Raw genomic sequence first — 16,632 nt, forward strand, 5'->3', positions numbered from 1 at the left:
GAGGGTTTTTAAGCACAATCTCAGGGAAGAAACTGTCAATCAACCTCAGGTGGGGACAAACCCACCAGAAGACCTGATTTATATTAGATTTATTTTACCCTGTCCAGCTGAACAACACTTAATGTGTCAGAATTTATGTACCTGAACTTATTGGCAGTTCTACTTATTTACAAAACTGAAGTGCTCTGAGTAGCTAAATGTGAAACGAGGTAGAACTGTCATCTTGAGGGTGAGGCTGAAAACCAACTTCATTCTCTGATTCCTTTTAACTTCCTTCCCCAACCCCCGCCTTTGTTTGAGAGGTAGATAGACATACACACACACACATACACACACACACACACACAGAGAGAGAGAGGGAGAGAGAGAGGCAGGCAGAGAGGCAGATTCTACTGGTTCACTCCTGAAAGGCTGGGGCTGGGCCAAGGCCAGAGCAGGAAATAGAAACTCAATCCAGGTTTCCCCACATGGATGGCAGGGGCCCAGTTCAAGGAGCCATCGCCACCTGCTGCCTCCCAGGGTCTGCATCAGCGGGAAGCTGAGGTCAGGAACTGGAGCTGGCATGGCAACCAGGCATTCTAATGTGGGACACAGGCCAGATGCCCATCCTTCCCCTCCACCTTAGACAACTAGAACTGTCCAGGGTTGTCACATGACCTTGGCTCCATGACCTAAACTAGGTCACTAGATATTACATAGGTTTGGGATTGGCTTTGTTGGTACAAAGAGGTTAAGCAGTTTATGTAATTGGAACGTATATGTGAAAAACTCTCCAGAACAAAATGAAAAAATGTTATTTCTTGGGGTAGGGAAATATGTCCAGTAGGATGGAGTTGGGAAGCACATATAATATACTAAAGGCAGAAATAGAAAATTGCATTCAGTTCTTTGAAAACAGAATAGAACTGAGACACTAGTGCTCTGAACTGATGTAGCCCAGGGGAGCTGTAAATTCTTGTTCCACCTTAGCTGGACTGGCCTCTTCCAGAAGCCAGGGAAGATGTGACCAAAACTGTTGTTTTGTTGGTTCAAGTCCTGGCCTAATTGGTCAGAGTCTCCTGTGTATACAAGAGGGCCAGTTGCTTTCAGAGTAAAGTTTGCCGTGAGCACGTGTGGCTTTGACTTGCCCAGCATTCTCCCCCACTTCCTAGGGAAACAGGACTTAGACTTTTCTTTGAGGAATCACCCCTCCCCCAACTCTCAGCCCCGAGTGTAGGTGTGACTGATTGTCCCTCTTTCCTCTCCCAGTTCTGGGATTTCAGAAGATCCGGCTCATTAGCATATCTTGCCTCCTCACTACAGTGATTGGCTTGGGAATGGACACATGGCTGAATCTGAACCAATGAGAATTAGACCCATAATTTTCACTGACATTGTTAGAGAAAAGAAACTCTCTTTTCACTATACTTGGAGCTGCAGGGCTAAATTCTGGGGCTATGGGGGGCCTCTGTAAGATGGAAAGTTACGTGAATATGAAATCTACACGCAGAGAGGAGCTTCCCTGACAATTCAGGGGGCATCCAGATCTAGCCATGCCTGAAGCTGTCGTACCCACATACCTTCCAGACATTAAAATCAGTAACTTCCATTATGCTCATCTTAGTCATGTCATCTTAGCGTCTCGCCACTAGTCACAGAAAGATTCTTAACAGTTCAGGGCGGTGAGGATTGTGAGTGGCGGTTAGCGTTTGAATATACGTCCCCTCAAACCCAAATGTTTGTTCCCCAGACTCTTGTGTAATTGGCACCCAGAGGGCGGAACCGCGATCCAGTTTTGGTGTGCAGGGGTGAGGGCTTGAGGAGGCGCCCGGATTAGATCGGGTTGTTTGGGTGGAGCTCCGACGACTGAATCCTGGTGGCTTTGTAAGCAACCATACAGACGGACAGACGGACGGACGGACATGAGCGTGCCCTGCCTCTCGCCCTGTGGTGCTCTGCACAGCCTCAGCACTCTGCCAGCAGGATGCCATCACAAGAGGCCAGACCAGTGGACCCACCAGATCGTGGGAGAGTGGACCACGACGCCAAATAAACCCATTTCCTTTAAAGGTTAGGGTGCCTCCGGCATCTCATTGCAGTGATGAAAAGCTGACTAATACGGTAGCAGATGTGTCATCCTAGTGAAAATTCTAGAACATTCTGATAGGAAGATGAATGAGTCCAGGCGCTGCAAAAACTCTGCCCCTTTTCCCCTTCCTCCTCTGTGGCCTCTTCCAAAGTGGTTGACCCCCCATCGACATTTCTCTTTCTCTGCTCTCCATTCTCCCTACCCACCCGACTACATGTTTATTCCAGTGGGTGTTGAGGAAGTAAATGCGCTCCATCCCATGGCCCGCCCACTGGCAGCAGCTGAAGGGAGAGGGCCTGCAGCTCCACACCTATTAAGAAGATTAAGATATTTCAAGAAAGAGACAGGAAAGTACATTCATTATAAGCTTTTTCTTTTTTTTCCTTTTTTAGAATTTAAGCTTATGAGTTTGTCTACGCCCACTATATTCATAATTACAATTTAATATCTGCATACAAAAGCTATGTAAAAATCCATTTTTCCCAAATATACAAATTTTCTTTTTTGGATAGTTTAAAACATTTTGATCACAGATGTCAACAGAGTTTTAGGCTGAAAAAAAATATTACCAATCTAGCAATATCACTTAACACTGTTTGCAAACCAGAAGTCTTCTGATGACTGTAGATCTTTTTCTAGTCTGTAGCATTTTTCTGATTCTCAGGGCATAAACACATTACGGAAAAAACAATGTTTTCTCAGAAGGAAGGATGGAGAACTGATTTGGCTCTAGGATCACACTAAAAATGCCAAATGAAAGGAAAACCGAAAGAAAGCAATGACATACCGTCAGTCAGCTCCTCTATGCCCTGACAGTTTCTGCTCAACAATACATGTGTCAAGTGTCTTCTTTTGTCTTACATTGTGCTCCAAAAATTACATGAGTAGTATCTGCACCCTGCGCAGGGCAGATTCATATTTGATTGTCTTGTGCATACGGTGGGTCAGCTTTAACTGTGCAACGGAAAGCCACAAATAGCATTTTACCTGCACGATATTGCTCTTGAAGGCGGCATTAATTAATGTGGAAACACACTAGAAATGCACTTTTTGCATTTGCAAACATTTATACAACACAGTAAAAATTCTGTCATAAGGCCAAACCTTTTTTTTTTCTCCCTATCTTTTTATTTTATTGTTGTGTGTGTGTGTGTGTGTGTGTGTGTGTTTAAAGATTAAATTGTTTTCAATTGTAAAAAATACACACCGGGCAAATCCTTACCTGGATAATAAATATCTACATCACAGTACAATAAAATTTCTTCTCTATAAAATTTAAATATGGATTATAATCTATCACTATCAAAAGAAACACTATGCTACTATTTCCATATTATTAAAATAACAGGAAAAATTACGAGCTTATTTTAGAACCCGATGCCATCACCATTGGAAAGGGTGATGAGATCCAAATGTCTGTCATCATTCCCCTTGGGAAGAGGGACTGCGGCTGGGTTATTCTTCAACTCAGTTCATGAAAAAGGTTTAGCCTTACAAACGCTGGCTACATTTCAAAAACCATAAGACTGATTTCCTAATTGATGACTCATGCAGCAGGGTTGGTGTGACACCCACAGGTGACAGTTCCGGAGAGTAGAGCTGGGTTACTGACAACGACATGCTCTGAGGGTGCTCAGCGGTGCACGGAAGGGGAGTCTGGGGGCTTAGTGTTGTGGAGGGGCCAAGGCTTGTGCACCTGTTCACAGAGAAGCAACGCCAGGGCTGGCAGTCCACCCCGGCGGCTGCACCGCAGATGGAGGAGGTGTCACTTGGGGCACGAGTGAGGGGCATCGCTGGGCTGAGGCATCAACACGCCAAGCGCGCCATTGAGGACGGAGGCTCCTTTGACTAGAAAAAGCTCTGAGGTGGCACGTGGTGTTAGGAACAGCATCGTAAAGAAGGAAAGATCTTACTTGTTTGCATTATTTCAGGAAATACTGCACATTTAGATCGGAGAGCAAAGTACACTTGTGGGTTACAAACACATGCGCACACGCACACACACACACACAGCCCCACACCACACACCCATAAAAGTGATTTCTAAGTAAGAATCCCAGCAGGACTGTGTTCTCCTCTACTGGAATGTCTCCCCAGTTGGAGTTGGGGGGAGAGGGGCAGGACAGGTGCCAAGGTTGCTGCAATGTCAGGTCCACATCTGGTTTGAAAGCCCCAGCAAAGTCAGAAAATTTTTTTTTTTTTTTAAATTCAGAGCAAATCCCACACAATCAGGTTTTATGGGATGGGGACTTGAGATGCACTCGGGGCCTCAGTCTGTTCAGGAGGAACGAGGTCATTTTCACCATCAGAGTCGTGATTCTTTCAGTCCTTATAGCTTTTCCTTTCAACCTGAGGTACTCTAAGGCCCGTCCTACTCAGCATAAAGTGGCCAACCTTCGACAATACTTCCAGATCAGCAGTTTGCCTGTTGAAGGCATTCCAGGAGCTGAGATCCACCTGGGGCTGGCTGGATGACTGTCGCTTTAGGGCACCCTCTTAGCAGTTCCAGTCCTGGTGAGTCCCACAGCATTCTAATTCAGCGAGAGATCAGCTCCGAGCCGACGCTGGAGTCCAGGTCTGATGTACTGGGCCATCTCGGTCAGACAGGATGAGGAACCTTGCCTCAGAAAGCCTGTTGCCTCAGGAGTGGCTGAACCTGTCCAGGATGCCACCTGCTGTCCTTCCTCTCGTTCCCCAGGGAAGGAAGCTTTGCCCCACCCAGTGTTACCCCAGGCCTAGAGGCAGCTGGGTGTTTATCTCTGCAAGAGAGTTTGTTCTCCAAGTAGAGTCAACAGATGGAACTGAGATGGTAACAAAGCAAGGACTTGGGGGGACTGGCTAGAGGCTGCCTAGAAAAAACAAAACCCCCAAAGCTTGTCTTGTAGCTAAGGTCAAAGCAGGTCATCTGCCCATGAACTTCATGCTTGGAATTTTAATCTCTTCACTTATTTCCTTCCTCTGACGTGCAAGCTCCATAGCAATGTTCGGGTTTCCTTTTTCCCAGAAGCCAGTATCATTGTCTGCAGGCCGTAAACATGTCCGTCCCCTCCAGGTTACCTGCAACCGTACTTGGGATTCTTAATGGTGCTCCTCACCTTCCCCCAAGAGCATCTGCTTCCCTCCACATGGGGGAGCAGTTTTGTGTCAAGTTCGTGTTTTGAATCAATGCCAAATATATGTTCTTTAACTGTGAAGTGGGTCATACTTTTTTTCCTAATGAAGCTAGAAATTTGAATGTAAAAGAAATCATTAAAAGAGTCAGATTTCTCCCCCCCACCCCAAAATCCATACAATATTAACGGCAGGAAGGACTTCAGGACTCATGACTTAGTCCTTATTCCCCAGGTGAGAAAACCAAGATTTAAGGTCACAAATCTCCCATTTGGCAGGGCATGAACTAGAACCCTGATTTCTGGGCCAGTTATGCTCCACCAAACCTAGAAAAAGTCCACTTGGCTTTCCCAGTGACTTTCATTCCTTTGTTTTTAGGTCAATCACACCCATATGGCTTATTTTCCCCAATATTTCCAGGATAAGGCAGTAAAAGGCAGGCAGAGGAACCGTTTATCTCTACTGTGCCGGTGAAGAATGAGATACATTCAGTTGCATGGGTACATTTTTTGCCCTTTTTCTGACATTGAAGCAACGGTGTCACCACTCGGGGTCTGGGCACAAGCCACTCCAGCGTCAGTCACTGGGGAGGCAGGTGGGGCAGGGAAGGGGAGTGTGGGCGCGCCAGGTGTTCTCTGCAGGTGTTTCCTGTTGAATATCTGTCAGGGTGAGGCTGTGAGAGGGACGAGGGGAGGGGTCTGCAGCAGGACCGTCCTTGTTTAGAATTAGCTAGTCAGTGCCTCAGAATGGAGGGAAGAGGGGACTAGAAAACATTGATAAATAAGCAAAGAGCACGAGGATCTAAGGCCAGAAGGCAGCATCCTCAAGCTGTCGGGACCGGCAGGGGCTCTCGGAACACTGTTTTTCCACGGACTCAATGTAACAGCGCTAAGCTCTCCTCAGAATTCCTCCAGCTTGAAACTCAAACGGCAGCTTGCAACGTTCCTTGATTTGATCCATAAGGAAGTCCGTGGTCAGCTCAGCAAGGATGCAGGCAGGATAGACAGCTCTGGAGCTCGGGAGACAACAGATCGGATGCCACTGGAGTGGTGACCCCGGAGAATAGACTGGATTTCTGTGGACATGTTCTCTGATCCTAACCTGTGACTAAGCCTTCCTCCTGGGAGGCAGTGCTACGTGCATTTTGGGGGACCGTTGAGTCATGGATGTTGGTGAAGATTTCTAATTTCTTTGGGCTCGCTGAAGACAAATGTCTTCCCTGTTGGCCTCAATCAGTCAAATAAATGAAATCCTAAGTTATAAAAATGATACTAAAAAGGCAGCTGATTTCCTGTACATTCCAAGTGATGCTTCCAGAGGAGAACAAAAGAGTGCTGGAAACAGGCATGCTCTCGGATGGATGGAGATCGGTTGTTTGAGTCTTTCCCTAGGAAGCTGAAAGCCACCCCTAACCAAAGGTGATCTGTGCTCGGCTAACTTAAGCCTTGCAAAATTCAGGATCGGATCACCACTGCCGTTCTCCTGGCTTTAAGGCTTCTGTAGTCTTTTGCAGTGCCATTTCGCTTGCCGGAGTCTCCGGCCAGGGACAGGTGGGAGCTGGTGATGGCTTGGTGCTGGTGAATTAATGATGGTCCCCACCCCACCTCCACAACTGTAATACCTTCAAAGCATTCACATCAAAGCACTGGAGAACAAAATGCCAATAGTTACAAGTACCCGCATTCAAGGGGCAATTTCATCCATGTCTATGCCAAGGACTACCTCCCTTTACCCCCCCAAATCCTTCCCAACACAAAGAAACAAAGAAACAAACAGAAAAGAGCTAGGCATTGGAATGAAATGACACCCAGTAGTGCTGTGGGAATTATGAGAATAAATCCAGTCCTTAATCCTCGAACACTTCCAAGAACAAAGGGGGGAAGAGCTCCGTGGGGCATTCCACCTTCATGTGCAGGAAGCGGCTGGCATGGCAGGCGCCAATCATCCGCAGGTCTGTCACCTTCATCAGGAGTTTTGGCCAAAAGTGTGTCACATGGTGCTTTCGGTAATTGATATAGTGTTCAAAGGCCAACAGGAAGCTATCTTGGTATTTTTCTATTCTCTCAACACAGGCGAGCCCTGGGCGATCTGGGGGAAGAAAGAAGATGGATATTCATTCAGAGTGAAAGGAGGAGGCTTGCTTTGTCCAGTTCACGTCCTGTGGTGGCAGGTGGGCAGCTCTGGGACTCGTCAACTTCCAGGACGGGTGCGGATGGCAGTACGTGTGGACTTTGGGGTGCCAGGGTAGAGGGAATTATTTCTATGAAGGGTGTCAGTGCTCTGCTCAGCTAAATGTCTCTGGTTTAGAGCAATGGCCCCCTTGGGTGCAGAGGAGGTGGCTGCCATTGCTGCCCAGAAGACAGCAGAGGCCAAGGACAAGCATGCAGAGAAAGGGGGATGTGGGAAGCGACTGGGTCTCTGTTGGGGCTGGGGGCAAAGGAGTGACACTGGACTATGAGACACTCCCTGGAAGGCCAAGGAGCACAATAACCAACTGTGGGGAGCAACTCAGACTAGACTAAGTTACTGGAATTAAGACTTATTCTATGCATCTGCTCTCCCACAATATGGGCTGGGAGAGGAGGAAACAGCTTCTACACAGCTGCCTCCAGTTCAACCAATAAACAGCAGGACCTGCTCCTGATTGGAGGAGAGCAGCGTACTCGGCATGTGGGTAGCAGAGTTGGGATTGGTGGAAGAGGACTATAAAGGAGGAGAGAGACAACATGCACCAGGAACATCTAAGGGGAACATCTATCTGAAGGAACACCTGTGCAGCCCCCGAGAGAGCCAGCCGGCGGTGTGCCATTCCCCCGCGGAAGTGGGGAAAGTGGCTAGGGGGAACCGCCCTTCCACAGAGGTGGAAGGGATGGTAGCCAACCCGAGAAGAACCAGCAGCAAACCCGGGGAGGGCCGAGCAGACGAAAGAACAACTCAGGGTCCTGTGTCGTTCCTCCATGAAGAGGGGGAGCGACAACCAACGGTGAGTTGTTTGCCAGGCCCCAGGGGTCCCTCCCTCCCTTCCTCTTGTGCTCGCAGTAAATTCTGCCCGCAGTGGCCATGTGTTGTTGGGGAATTAAAAGGAAAAAAAAAAAAAGGGACATGAGCTGTGTTTGAGGCACCCTGTATAGAGAAGGAGGGGCTGCCATGGGAAGACCACACAACACTGCAGAATCCTCCCAAGTGGCGGGAGGACCGCTGGCTTCCCACAATATGTGGGGAGGAACACAAGTAATTAAAAAAAAAAAAGATAAGTAAAGGGATGGCAGAAAAAGGCTGGATGCGTTCTCTTTGGTTTTTGCTCTTCGCAGCTCACATCAATGAGTGCACTGTTCGTGGGTGCTGTTGTTGGGAAGCTAAATGGGGCTCTTCTTCAACTCCAAGGGCAAAGCAAACTATGTGAGTTTCGGGAACACTCTCTAGGGCTCAAATGGTAACTTGTGTTTTCTTTCCTATTTGATGCTGCGACTCTGTGGATCTCCTCACCCCCCTTCCCTCTCTCCTCTCTCCCTTTGGGTGTGTGAGAAGAGTTCTCCCCAGGATTCTTTCACTCTCCACCCATGTAGGAAGTCAACATAATAATGCATTGCCTGTATTCCTTCAATGGGATCGTAACAGCCGGGGATTTGCGCATCAGAACTCTGTCCTTTGATGAGAGATAAAGACAAGATGGTCACATAGATGACACAGAAAGAACTGACATTGTGATGAAGCTTACAACATGCTAAGCAGGTCTATGAAGACAGTCACATTTTAAAGACCAAAGACTGCTTTTAACTCCTTAAGACAAATTTCATCAAAGAAATGACTTTCAGGTCATTTCCACCTTCACTCTCTGCTCACCCCTTTAGGACTTAGCAGTAGTAGTGCTTGAAAAAGGCTTTGTAGGGAAGGATGATGCTATCGTGTCATTAAAGATGCCAAGTAAAGCATGGGGCTTAGAGGACGAGGCTGAGGAGGAACGAGGGACTCGGGTCTCTGAGCCTCAGTATCATTTGCCAAGCGAACACTACCTCGTAAGTGCACTCTGGTTCTGGCTGCATTAATGAAAAGGGTCTACATTACCTGGCTGGAAAAGATTTTAGAGTTGTTAAGCACGCCACATGGCTTTCAGGCAGTGGCAACCTTGTATAAGTTCCCAGAGAACTGGGAAGAATGGTTCAGCTGGGTGTTTGGCACTGCATTCACAATCCCACCATCTCCACATGCTTGCTTAGCTACCTGACTTAGAGTATTTATTTAATAATCTGTTAAATGGACTCACGACAGAGGAGATGGCATTTTGTTCAGTTATAAAAATCCATTAGCCATAACCAAAGAGGACTACACAAATGGATACATGGGAAACCTTAATTCAATTTCTGTTAAAGCTGCTTGCTGAAAATTCTATGCTTGAGACTGCTGTTTGTTCAACAGGGAGGTTAGCAGGTGTTAAAGACAGACTAGAACCATGCTGAATCTCTCCCACTGCCTTATTTAGGAGAAACCACTAGAAGGGAAATTGTAAAAGAAATGGCTTTCTCACTATGTCACTCAACCTTATTTAAATTTGTCTTTGAACCATTAAAATCTCAGCAGAAAAGTTACTTTGAGTCACCCAGGAATACAATTCCCATGGATGGAGCTCAATTTATTTTAAAGGTCACTGAAGCCCAAGGCAGTTGGGTCACACAGGGAGTCCTTGGACAAGCTGCAAGCTGTTTCTACAGAAGCCTGAGGCCTGGGCTTCTTGCTGGCTGTGGGACCAGCCTTGGGCTCGGGAGGCCTCTGCTGCGTCCCATCCTGTGAACTTTCCTAACACTACTGCCTCCCTCATGAAGCCAGAGGAAGTCTGGTGGCAGGAGGGACTCTTACATTGTTGTATGGAATCACAGGGCAACATTGACTTTGCAGTATTCTAGATGTGAGAAGAAAACCACAGTTTCTATGCACAAGGAAGAAAAGGGATTACAGGAGCTACCCTAGAGTCTATAAGCCAGTGTACAGGGTGTTCATGATACTGTTCAATCAACTTGCATTTGAATTTCTCCATAGGTGCTGGCATTGTGGCATAGCAGGTAAAGCTGCCACCTGTAATGCTGGCATCCCATATAGGCACTGGTTCATGTCCCTGCTGATCCATTTCTGATCCAGCTCCCTGCTAACGGCCTGAGAAAAGCAGAAGATGGCCGAAGTGTAAGGGCCCCTGCCACCCATGTGAGAGACCCGGATGAAACTCCTGGCTTCGGCCTAGTCCAGCCCTCGCTGTTGTAGCCATCTGCAGAGTGAGCCAGTAGAGAGAAGCTCTCTCTCCATGTCTCGCCTCCTCTCTCTGCAACTCTGACTTTCAAATAAATAAATGTCTTTACAAAAAAGAGAAATTTTCCATAATAAAAAGAACATTTTCTGTTAAAAGGTCTATCATATCTAAATTTTCTGTTGCAAATAAATTTGCAAATTATGCTTAATTAGTAACAATAATTATATAAATTATTTAGTTTCTTAAACAAAATTTGTCTAACTAGGAAGCATTGATTCTATAAAGGATTCTCAATGTACTTGACTGATATTTTGCTTAGCTATTCAGCCATTTATTCAATAAACATTTCTTGAATTCTAAACACTGGCCAGGTGCTAGGGGTACAATCAGACACACCCGTGTCCTCCAACTGCTGGGAGGGAGGTCTAAATAAGTGAAGCAGATAGCTACACTGCAGGTGACAAGTGCTACAGGACAGCTAGCTACACTCGGGTTGCTCTGCAAACTCAAAGTGATTCTGAAACTACCGTCTGGTTAAAGACCGGCATCCCTCGCGCGATGCAATGTTTTATGTTTTGTTTGTTATGATGTAACCCCTGAGGAAAAATACGCCAGCAACACTGTCTGCCTTTCACAGGTGGGAGCTAGAGAGTGTGACCGTGAGTGAGCTGGGTTACAGATGGCAGCCGGTCTTGCTGATTCTTCCCACCTCCAGGTGGACAGTCGAACGTGGGCCACACTAGGACTGCAGAATGTGGCTGAAGTTACGCTGTGTGCCTGGGCAACTCCTACTTTGCTCTGCTCAGAGACCTTCTTCTTGGCATCCGGCAGCCACAGCAGAAGTCTCCCTACCTTGCAGAAGGAAAAGTTGCATCGAGATGGCCTGATGCAGTGTTGGATGTACCAGCCCCAACTCCAGAGTCCTGATGTTTTAAGCTACTGTGTTTGTGGTTGGTGTGCCATACAGCCACAGATAATGAATCTGAAGTTGTAGCTGAGCCATGGGCAATTCTGGCTGCCACGTGTGGTTTCCACACACGGAACTTAACACCAAAAGGTGTGGTCATGCACATCTGTGTAGTCACAAAATGCTAACAGACGTGGAGGCCCACATACTACGGGGCAGCTTCAGTGGCATCTCAGGGAGAGGGGTCATTTTAGGATCTTTAGAGTGGCTCCTCCAGTTTCCGTCTACTATCCTAGGGTGCAGCGAAAGGCATCGGACACCCGCCACGCCCCTCCATTTCTCAGTCCTCTGGGAATGCCCCAGTTTCTGGAAACCTGGATGAAATGAATCAGCACCAGACAAGCCAAAGCTCCGATGCCCTGGCGTGGCACACGCGTGGGCACACTCACCTGAGGACATCAGCAGGACGGCTTGCAGGAGGGCTACTTCCGTGTCATCCAGGTTGAACGAAGACAGAGACATGCCCAGGTCAAAGATGGCGTCCGACACCACCCCGAGACCCCCGTTTTTCAGCTGGCCCCGCGTCACCGCCATTTCCCCGTTCAAGGTTAGAGTCTCGCTGTCCGGGTCGTAGCGCACAGCCGCGCGGAGGGACATGATCTCCATGCAGCAGCCCTTCAGGAGGATGATCTGGTCTTCGCATGGCAGCTGAAAAAAGCGGCGCGGTTAGCAGGAGCAGGAGCGGGCAGGTGCCCCGCGCAGCCCCGTCCGGGCGGTCACTCCCGCGAGCAGCACTGATCTCTGTTCTCGGAGCCTGCCATTTTCCCTCCCCTACATGGCTGCAGACCGCTTTTCATGTCCAAGAGGGTTGTAATCGTCACAGATCCTAATCTCAGTGGTTTGCATGTCTCTGTGCCAAATATAGACTCCAGCTTGCATTACAGGCATGTGGGAAACTGTGCTAATCACCCCTCGTCTGGAGGTTTGTGGTGCGACTCCCTGCGTGTTTTTGGTCTTGCAGCTCCAGGAGTTACCAGCTGACTCTACTGTTTTGCTGGCAACTGTGCATCTCTGATTTTGGAAGCTCCTTAAGTCAAAGAGCGCAGAACTAAAAGGTTGCTTACAGACGCACGCTACCTGGGAGGCCCAGAGACACAAGCTCTGCCCGAGGTCTCCCAGGGAGGGAAGGGCAGAGCTGGGATCAAATTCAGACCTTGGGCTCCTAAGGTTAGATTCTTCTCAGTACTTCAGACGCCAGACTACTCACACGCTGGAGTATGGCAATCTCAATATAAGCTTATTTGGTTATGCTGCCAATTAGTATTTGTGATAATCTGATAACATTAATCATGTACTTAAAAAAAAAACTTTGCTAAGTAAAATAATAAAAAATAGAAGTCTACTTTCTTGAAGGGAAGAGTGATTAAATGCCACTATCTGACTCATTTGAAAGGCTATTAGTGTGTGAGTATTTTTGATGAACTGGCGCCGTGCCAAAGTTTGCAGGCAATGCCTTGTTCAATCCTCACAAAGCAGCAAGATGGACATTCTAATTCCAATTTTATTTATAGATCTGAAGACCCAAATACTGAGGGGTGAATAACATCTGAGGGTCACAGGAATGCTTTGTGAATAAGGCTAGGATTTGAAACTAGAACTGTCAGAATCCAATACACGGAGAAGAAAAGAAACACTCTTTTGAAGTATCTCACATATCATTGTACCCATGAATAATGAACATATAAATTAGACCAAATATTTATCACCGCATTAAAGGAGTTACAGATTCTTTTTGGGAAATGCTCTTGATAACACCAAACTAGTTCAATTTATATTATTATGTAAAAGTACTACTACTGAAGTACATTAACATTATCCATCTATCTTATTTATTTAAAAGGCACAGAGAGGGAGAGAGGGAGATGGTTCCCATCTGCTAGTTCACTCCCCAAATGCTCACTACGGCTGGGATGGACCAGGAGCTCAGTCCAAGTCTCTCATGTGGGTGGCAGGGACCCAAGTATTTGAGCCATAACTGCTGACCTCTAGGGTCTGCATTAGCAGGAAGTTGGAATCAGAATCAGATCCGGGACTCGAACCCAGGCATTCGATATGGAACATGGGCGTGCAAAGCAGGGTCTTAACCACGGTGCAAATGCTCACCCCCGAATGGATGGCATTTCAAACACTGAGTGTTTCATATTTTTCACTAGCTCAGCGTCGTCACCTTACCATTTAATTTCAAACTGCTTAGCTTTTTCTACAGAGTACGAGTCATTTCATATTTGGTTCTAGAATCCATGCATATGAATGCTCTCCTTCCACCCATTTAAAAAGAAATCAGGGTGATTTGCTTTCCTTTAGGTTGATTCACATCCTCAATTACATCCTTGGATTCCTGGCCCAAGAGCATGATAGGAAAGAGCCAAGTCAAGCAGGGATAGTCTACAGGGAAAGTGGGGAACTGGCTGGAGAGGCCAAAGGCCAGCCCCCAGCCGAGGCCAGTGGTTCTGCATTTCAGTCCCACTTGGCTCACCGAGGGCTTGTCCGACAGCCTGCTGGCCTCTCCCTGGAGGTTCTGCACTTCTCCCAGTTCCCAGCAGCTCCTGCTACTGGTTTGTGGGCCCCATCTGACAACTACTGGCATAGAACAACAATGAGAGATAACTTACTGGATCAAATCTTTAAAAAAAATCTGTTACAGGGTAACAAGGCCTTAGGCCTAGTGGTTAAGACACTGCTTGGTTACCTGAATCCACTTCAGAGTGGCTCCAATCACTGCTCCTGACTCCAGTTTCCTGCTAATGCTCGCTGGGAGGCAGCAGTCATGGCTTAAGCAGTTGGGTGCCTGCCACCCACGTGCGAGACCTGTGTTGAGCCCCTGGCTTCCTGCTTTAGCCTGGTCCAGTCTAGGTTGTTGTGGGCATTTGGGGAAGTGAACTGGCAGGTGGGAGAGCTCTCTCTCTCTCTTTTTCTCTCTCTCTTTCTCTCTCTGTTTCTCAAATAAATAAACTAATTTTAAAAATCTGTCACAAATTATGGAAACCTGGGCAGGCCCCACTTTTGAAATCAAGTCTGGTTAGAGATAAAACAAAAGTTTTCTTCTTAAAACTGCTGATGATTAATTCAAATTTAAATAAAAGCTGAGTAAGTATTTGAAAAAAATCACCCAGGCTTTAAAAACTGGGCCAGAAGCCATTTCCTGTAAGTATGTAGGTTCCTGATGAGATCCGTTTCAACATGTGGGCAAGTCCCCTCTTAGGCATCTGCCCAAACGCTGTCACCGGGAGAACACGCCCGCAAAGGCCCGGCAGGCGGACGTGGGATCCTCCTACAGATAATCCCAGCGCCTTAGGAGAACATCACTCAAGCTGGTTGGCAAAGGTAACAGTACACCCCAGGAGCGGCTGTTGTGGGCTGTTTTGGCTGTGCTGCCAGCAATGACTTTGGGTCTTGGGAAGCCTCGGGTGTCACACTTACCTCATTGGGTGGGTTGGCACGGATCTTAGTGCAACAATGACCAGGAACGTAATTTGAGCAGCAAATGCAGCAGACTGCCTCTGGAAAGAGACTCTTGGGCTCTCCAGCCTGCTCCATAGGGAGCTCAGGGGCTACACCGTTCACTAGAGAGAGACCTTAGTAGTCCCCGGAGGCCACAGACACTGGAGAAGTATGCATCTCTGTTGTAAGAGTCACTGCCTCTCTCGCTCACTCTCTCTCTCTTTTTAATCAACTTGGAGACTACAGAAGAGCAGGACTGAAAGAGAGGTGGAGTCATGACAGTGAGGAAGGCTTAAATTTCTGGGGGAAACCTGAAGATTCGACAAATTTGCCACAACTCGTGCTTGCAGAGTTCCACTGTGACCCCTCCACGTTGCCCTGGGTGTTAGCAGACTCAGGGCGTTTGCTCCTAGGTGTGGAGATGGCTTCCTTTTCCTCTCCCTTTACTGGAAATCTCTCTTCAGTGGTTGGTTTATAGAAGGCTTACGTGTTACAGAAAAAAATCCTTATGGTGTTCACTCACAGAGCCATGTGACTGGTGGCTGGCTCAGGCTGCAGAGGGGGCAAGCTCAGTGGAACAGCTCTTCAGTCACCAAAGGCCAAGGGCTGGGGCCACAGCCAGGGAGGAGGACCAGAAAATGCCCAGGAACCCAATCACCCCACTGAACAAAAAGACAAGACTGTCACCCAGAGATGGCCCACATGAGAGCGTGCACACTCTCGGCCTCAAGGGCCATCTGAGCCTTAAGAGGGCCCTGCGTCTTGGTCCTTGTCTTCCATGTCTACCTGTGAGCGGTGGATCCACAAGAAACCAGGAACACTGGTCATCTTGATGGAGAACGGCTGAGGCTGAGGACCGTGTTGGGGAGAAACAAACCTTTCATGTTGCTAAATGTAGTATTTTCGTTCTGTTTGAATTGCTTTTTTTCATGTGTACATCTTAAAATATATGCAAACATAAAAGGGGGAAAATCCTGTATCTAGAATTTGTCCTTAAGCAGTAGTCATGTAAGTGGGGAATGTTACTGAAGCACTCACTGCAGCATATATATATTTTAAAGATTTATTTATCTGAAAGAGTGACAGGGAGAGACAGAGAGAAAAATCTTCTATTCTCTCATTCACTTCCAAAATGGCTGCAACAGGTCTGGGCCATGTGGCTAGCAGGTCTGGCCCATGCCGAAGCCAGGAGCCAGGAACCAGGAACTCTATCTAGTTCTCCTACACGGGTGGCAGGGCTCAAGCACTTGGGCCATCACCTGCTGCTTTCTCAGGTGCATCAGCAGGACGCTGGATTAGAAGCGGAGCAGCTGGGACTCGAACTAGCCCTCTGTATGGGGATGTTGAGATTCCAAACTGTAGCTTACCCCACTCCACCACAATGCTGCCATCCTGCGGCATATTATTAGGGAAAGACTGGAAATGAGATAGAGCTCCACGAAAAATAGATAACTTTAATTACAGTAGGTGCATTCTTTGGAATACTACGTGGTCATTGAGAATTTTGAGAAAGAATCCTTGAGTGATATGTCCTACCACTGAGGTAAAAAATGAAGCACAGGGGTGGTGTTTGGTACAGCAGTTCAGTCACTGCCTGAGATGTGTGCATCCCATGTCAGAGTCTCTGGATTCAAGGTTCAGTTCTGCCTCTACTCCAGCTTTCTGCTGAGATGCACTCCAGGAGGCAGCAGGTGATGGCTCAGGTCCTTGGGTGCCTGCCACACACGTGGGAGACCCGAATTTAAGTTTCAGGCTCCTGTCTTCGGCCTGGCTCAGCCCTGGCTCTTACGGGCATCTGGGGAGTGG

The 16,632-nt window shown here is 47.5% G+C and overlaps 1 protein-coding gene across 16 annotated transcripts in view; it reads right to left on the reverse strand.

Annotated features, from left to right (window-relative positions):
• Positions 1–2,424: 2,424 nt before the first annotated feature.
• Positions 2,425–16,632, reverse strand: part of THRB (thyroid hormone receptor beta) — a 401,819-nt gene continuing 387,611 nt past the window's right edge. For all 16 annotated transcript variants that reach the window (XM_017346748.3, XM_070072867.1, XM_070072869.1 and 13 more), the window contains 2 exons: positions 11,775–12,033; positions 2,425–7,267 (listed from right to left, as the gene is read on the reverse strand). In XM_017346748.3, the coding sequence (XP_017202237.1) occupies positions 7,026–7,267; positions 11,775–12,033 (501 nt within the window). In that variant the 3' untranslated portion in view covers positions 2,425–7,025. The remainder of the gene's footprint in view (positions 7,268–11,774; positions 12,034–16,632) is intronic.

This window comes from Oryctolagus cuniculus, chromosome 4 (genome assembly GCF_964237555.1).
Source record: "Oryctolagus cuniculus chromosome 4, mOryCun1.1, whole genome shotgun sequence".
Taxonomy (NCBI): domain Eukaryota; kingdom Metazoa; phylum Chordata; class Mammalia; order Lagomorpha; family Leporidae; genus Oryctolagus; species Oryctolagus cuniculus.